This window comes from Andrographis paniculata, unplaced genomic scaffold (genome assembly GCF_009805555.1).
Source record: "Andrographis paniculata isolate CXL003 unplaced genomic scaffold, ASM980555v1 Contig37END, whole genome shotgun sequence".
NCBI lineage: Eukaryota > Viridiplantae > Streptophyta > Magnoliopsida > Lamiales > Acanthaceae > Andrographis > Andrographis paniculata.
The window spans coordinates 5,328,480-5,334,191 of record NW_026137570.1 but is presented as its reverse complement, the minus strand read 5'-3'; the positions used below and the strand labels follow the sequence as shown (position 1 = coordinate 5,334,191).

Here is a 5,712-nt window from a genome sequence, read left to right as displayed (position 1 = left end):
CAGTCTTTTTGGATCTCAATTTTCTGGCTTTTGCTCTGTGCATTAAAAAAATACATCAAAATAAACATTTTAGAAAAATGACAAAAAAAAATCTAAAAGTTATAATATATATATATATATATATATAAAAGAAACTATAATGAATAAAAAGAAGTATCAGAACAATCTAAAAAATTGAGAGAATATGAAAAAGAATTAAGAAAAATTATTTGAAAAATAGAATGAAAATTCTACAAAAAAAAAAAAAAAAAAATGTGATTACTTAGCACATTTAGAAACACACTTTAAAAATTAATTTTTTCCACTAACACTCAATTAAAAACCCACTTAAAACCATATTTTAAGAAAACGGTCAAATTACCTCATTTATAAAAATTATCTACAAAACCATCTCATTTATAAAAATTAAATATACTGCTAAAATATATCTACAAATTAATACATCAATTTTAGTATATATGTGATATAAAATTTATATATTTAATATTACAAAAATAAATATATTTAATTTTTGTTTCATAATTAATAAAGTAATTCATAAATAAATAAATAAAATTTTAGTCACAAAATTTCATATTTATAGGCATAAATATTACAAATTATCCTATTATAATTTAAATTCAAAAAAAATATTATATATATACACGTGAAAATAATAATAAACTATAACTTTACTAATAAAAAGTGAAAAATAAAAATAATAAAAAAAAAAAAAGAAAATCTAGATCCAAAAAAATTAATATAACAAAAATATAAAGTGAAAAATGAAAAAAAAAATCTAAATCCAAAAAGTTAAATATAATAAAAATATAAAGTGAAAAATATAAAAAAAAAAATCTAAATCTAAAGAAATAAATATAACAAAAATATAAAGTGAAAAATAGTAAAAAAAATCTGAATCCATAAAAATATATTAAAGTAATTCATAAATAAATAAATAAAATTTTAGTAACAAAGTTTTTATATTTATACCTATAAAAATATTCTGTATAATAAAAATAGTAACTTTATTGATAAAGAATGAAAAAAGGTAAAATAAATAAATAAATAAATAAAAGAGTAAAAGAATGAGATAAATTTTCGCTATCAAATTGGATAATTCATCAATGAAAATTTATTCAAAAACTTATTTCAAGAAAACGGATTTATGCTCACGGTGACAATCTTTTCCAATAAAAGTATTTTGCTTTCACAAAAAAAAACACGGCTCAAAAACTTTCGGTTGCTTCTGCCATAAAGAAAAAAACACTGTATAAAAAAAACTATGCAAAAATTGAAAAAAACTTTATTGGAAACTTATTTGAAGAAATCTTTTTCTCCCGATGGCAATCTTCTCTAATAGAAAGAGAGTTTCAGATCTTTCTTCTCCATAAAAATTACTCTGTAAAAAACTATATCTTCATTGTTATATAAAATAAATTTTATCTCCACTGTTATGTAAAAATAATATATTCACTATTATATAAAAAAATTATAAAAGAAAAAAAAATAAATAAAAAAAAATCTCAAAATTGCAAAAATTTTTTTAAAAAAAGTGGGATTCACATTGAGTTCTTTTATATATATATATATGATATGATATTTGATATCCTAAGTACTCAAGTTCGAACGTTAGTTATTAGATTTGAGTATATTTCTTTGGCAATTAGTTTTCCAAATATAGTAAAAAACCTATTTCTTTAGCAATTAGTTTTCCAAATTTAATGTTCTTTTACTCTGCACTCAGGTCTCAAGGTGTGTTTTTTGAGCCCAGGTTTGGGCTGATTTATACGGTTTCTGGGTAGATGTTTGACATGTTTTTGTTTTTTATTTTTTTAAAATTTAAATTATAATTATAAATTAAAATTTTTATGAGGGAGAGTTGGACTAAAATCTCTGTCAATTTAATATAGTTGCAATTCAGCCTCCATTGTAAATTAATTGAATTGCAGTACGTACTTTATTGATTAGATATGTTATAATTCCCTTTTTGTATTTTCCATTCAATCACCGTTGTATATGCAATGTATACTTACGATTGTTTAATAAATACTTCAAATTTTATAATATATACATACATTACCTCCCGCTCTAACCCCAGTATACGATTAGATACTTCCATTTAAATACCGTGTACCTTATTTTGTAATTTTTTTTTAAAAAAAGAAAATACGCACAATTTAAGAGTTGAAACCTCACCTAATTTCCTCACTCTCCGTCCAAGCCCTAGTTCTTCAAGAAGCAAATCGACCCTCGCGAACCTCTCGACGATCAAGCAGTAACGCATTCGTTCAGCGAAATGGTGAGGAAAACAGGCAATCCGCCTCGATCCCCCAAGACGAGTTCGAATAAGTAAGTGTTTTGTCGAAGCCCTTTTCGATTTATGATTTTGTTGACAATTGGATTTTATACTGTAGTTTATTCGATTGTTTGGGGTAGAAGCATTGGTCCCGTGTTTGTATGTCTCGGTTCAGTGATGAGGAGCCCTGGATGTTTGGTCTTGTGTTTGTTCAACGGGTTTGAAATTATTCAAATTTTTTGCCAGGAAACCCGGTTCAGTGTTCTATTTTGGCATCGATTTTGGGTGATTTTATTTGTTTTATCTTTGATTTTTTTAATTGTGAAGATGTATATTTTGTTTAGTTACTCGAAGTTACATATTTTAGTTTTTTTGTTAGATTGTTCGGTAATTAGTCATATTTGTGGGTTGACAAATGCGATGTTATTAGGTACCAGGAGTTTCATTTATTTGGTCTAATTTGCTAAGTAATATACTTGTAGAGGACTATTGTATACTCGGAATGTGTTTTTACTCCTGATAAATTGTGATGAACTTTTAACTAAATTAGAGATTTGGATAACGTGGACTGATGGTATTTACTTATAGGCCAGGGAAGGAGTACAAATCAGTAATCAGCCGATTTGCATTACCATTTTTTCACAATGAGGTGGGAAACTTAAGAACCACATGATGGACGAACACATCACAGCCATAAAAATTACTCCGTTCGGGCATTTTTTGGATTGCCCGAAAATGAAGTTTCCGTGGCATCGTCTTCTTGCCCTCGTTAATTACTTTAGTTCGGAGTCTATGTCGTTCAAGATCGGAAGTGACATTGAGCTGCCGTTTGAAGTTCAGGAATATTCTGTAGTCTTAAGACTACATGCGAAAGGAGTCTACATGACTGAAAACACATCAGTCGAAAGCGAATGGTTTGTTCGGATTTTTGGGAGCAAGACGCGTTCTATAAGCCATGGCAAGGTGTTGCAGAAGCTGCGTGAGGTTTCATTGCAGGGGCTGGAGCCTCTATCTGTTGTGGACATTGCCCATCTCTTTTATTTTGCTTGTTTTTGCAAATATTTTATTTTGTTCTGCGAATTATTCTGTACTCTTTTTTTTGTTTCCGTATGTGGATAACCTGACTGCGATTGGTGACTATGCGTGGGGACCCGCAAGTCACCGATATCTCTTGAAGTCTATAAGCGACTTTTAAGTCCGGAAAGAAATATTTGACAGGCTGCACAGTTGGTTTGTTGGTAAGCAATGTAATATTGGATTTGTTAATTTTTTATACTTATTTTGGTATATTGCACAATATGTCTATTACTATTATTGTTGGCAGTAGTGAGATTATTATTATGTGCAGGCTTTTCAATGAGAGAGTCCCAACTTTGGACAAGACACGGTGCCTTCCGAAGGTACCGCGTCTCTTTCGGTGGTTGAATAGCCTTGGTCCGATGTCCAGGGTTCATGCAGTGACTGAATTGTCATCTCTGAAGCAGTCGGATATTCAGGAATTTTATCGAATAGGCACCGAAGAGAAGTTTTTTCGTGCAATTTGCCATGCTTCGGAGTTAAATGCATTATTCAATGTTTCTATCATTGTAAATGGATAAAATAATTTCTTATATGAAATTATTAACATATGTTGCAGGAAGCAGCTCAGCAAATTGCGGCATTGAAGGTGGAGCTGCGGAAGAAAGACGTTGCAATTGCTAGACTTGCTCGTAAATTGCAAAGAGCTAGAGCTGGTGTTTTCGATGATGACAGTGAAGGTGAGTGCGAGGATGAAAGTGATGGCGACGAGGAGCATGACGCAGACTATGGGGAGGAAGAGACAGCAGACCGGATGGATGTGGAGTTAGAGAGGAAACAACTGCACGAGGATGAGGAAGATCAGACCGATGAGGACTTGGAGGAAGAGAAGCACGGTGAGAAGGAAGAGAAGCAGGCCCACGGGGAGGAGAAACAGGGTCAGGAGGAGGAGAAGAAAACTGAGGAGGAGAAGAGTCAAGCTGAGGAGGATCCCGACGAGGCAGTGGAAGAGCGAATGAATACCGAGCGACGAAGCAAAAACAAAATGGACATCCTTTTGGCCGAAATTGATCCGATAAACGAGTCGGATTATGAAGGGGTTGGTAGCCTGCAAGAGTTTAACCAACTGATGGCCATTGTTCCGTATATTGCACTAATAGATGTCAAGGTAAGTTAATTAATATAGTAAGTACATTTTGTAGGTCATAGTTGTCTATCTGTTGAATGATTGTTTGCTCTGTTGAAATCGTAGCCGGCCGATGAATCCAACCGTGAGACCTGTAGCAGAGCCGCAGATTCATCAATCGTACGTTGTGTAATGGCGCGTAAGGATCGGAAGAGAAAGAAGAAGCCTGAATTTGTGACACCTGTGTCGACACCGCGAATTAAGAAAGCCAAAAAATCACGGAGGGCGAAAGGAAAGTCAGCGGCCGACGTCAATAATGAGCAGGTACGTAGTTTAATACAAATATCAGTCGTCTGGCTTAAAATACTTCGGATAGATTCTTAAATGCCCAGAGTTTATAAGTCAATACTTGTACAATAAATACAGATACCTACGGAAACATGACTATCTTCATTGTTGGTTCAGGAACCATTTGTTGTCGGCGACGATGGGGACTCGGATGCTGCGGTTGGAGCAGAACTTGAAGCACAAAAGTGGGAGGGATATCGTAATAACGACAGCTACTGTGGGAAGGGTACCTTATCTGAGGATGAGACGAACACCATTGAACAATTTTTCGCGTCATTCGCCGTCCAGTATTGCTATTCACTATTAAGGCTTTATATATTTTTCTCCATTGATGTTTTTATCCGTTTATGGCTATCATCTTGTAGGGACATTGTATGGCAGCAGGGCGTCGTGTCTGTCTCGTCCGATTCCGTTCTAGAACTACTGTTTGATGAAGCTGTGAAAGGCGAAGTCATCGACGCGTACCTACATCATCTATGCAGCAATGAATACCATCTCCAACACAATCCGCAGGTGCGGTGTGGTTGTGTGCCATGGTTCGTAGCGGTGAGTATCCTATTTGGAATTTATACAGTTAGTATTACAAATCACACTGTTATTATTGCTTTGGTTACTTTGTTTGATTTTCAGAAAGCCGTGAACGACGCGCTATCATGACCAAACCGAGGAGCGAAAAAGCCGATCATCAATAGGGGTAATGTGCTCGCGTTTGCCAACTCGCTGCAAGTGACCGTAGGCCAAGAGATTACCGGAATCATGGACAAAATCTAGTCTGGGTGCCGGTACATATTTCTACCCATATACACCCGGTTCCACTGGCATCTCTGCATATTGGATACCATCAAACGCGTTGTGTTGGACTGTAACTCAATGCGCGACCCCTTCGGCCAGGGGAATGCAAAGAAATTGATACGTCTGTGGAATGATTATAATTAATTGCCTA

General features: G+C 33.9%; 1 protein-coding gene across 1 annotated transcript; it reads left to right on the top strand.

The window, feature by feature from the left end:
- The first annotated feature begins 3,070 nt into the window (after window positions 1–3,070).
- Window positions 3,071–5,426, top strand: LOC127250165 (uncharacterized). The gene is made up of 6 exons (XM_051273322.1): window positions 3,071–3,262; window positions 3,915–4,463; window positions 4,548–4,745; window positions 4,887–5,056; window positions 5,135–5,282; window positions 5,400–5,426. Exons 1-6 carry the CDS (start codon window positions 3,071–3,073, stop codon window positions 5,424–5,426), a joined length of 1,284 nt encoding a protein of 427 aa, XP_051129279.1.
- The last annotated feature ends 286 nt before the right edge of the window (window positions 5,427–5,712 follow it).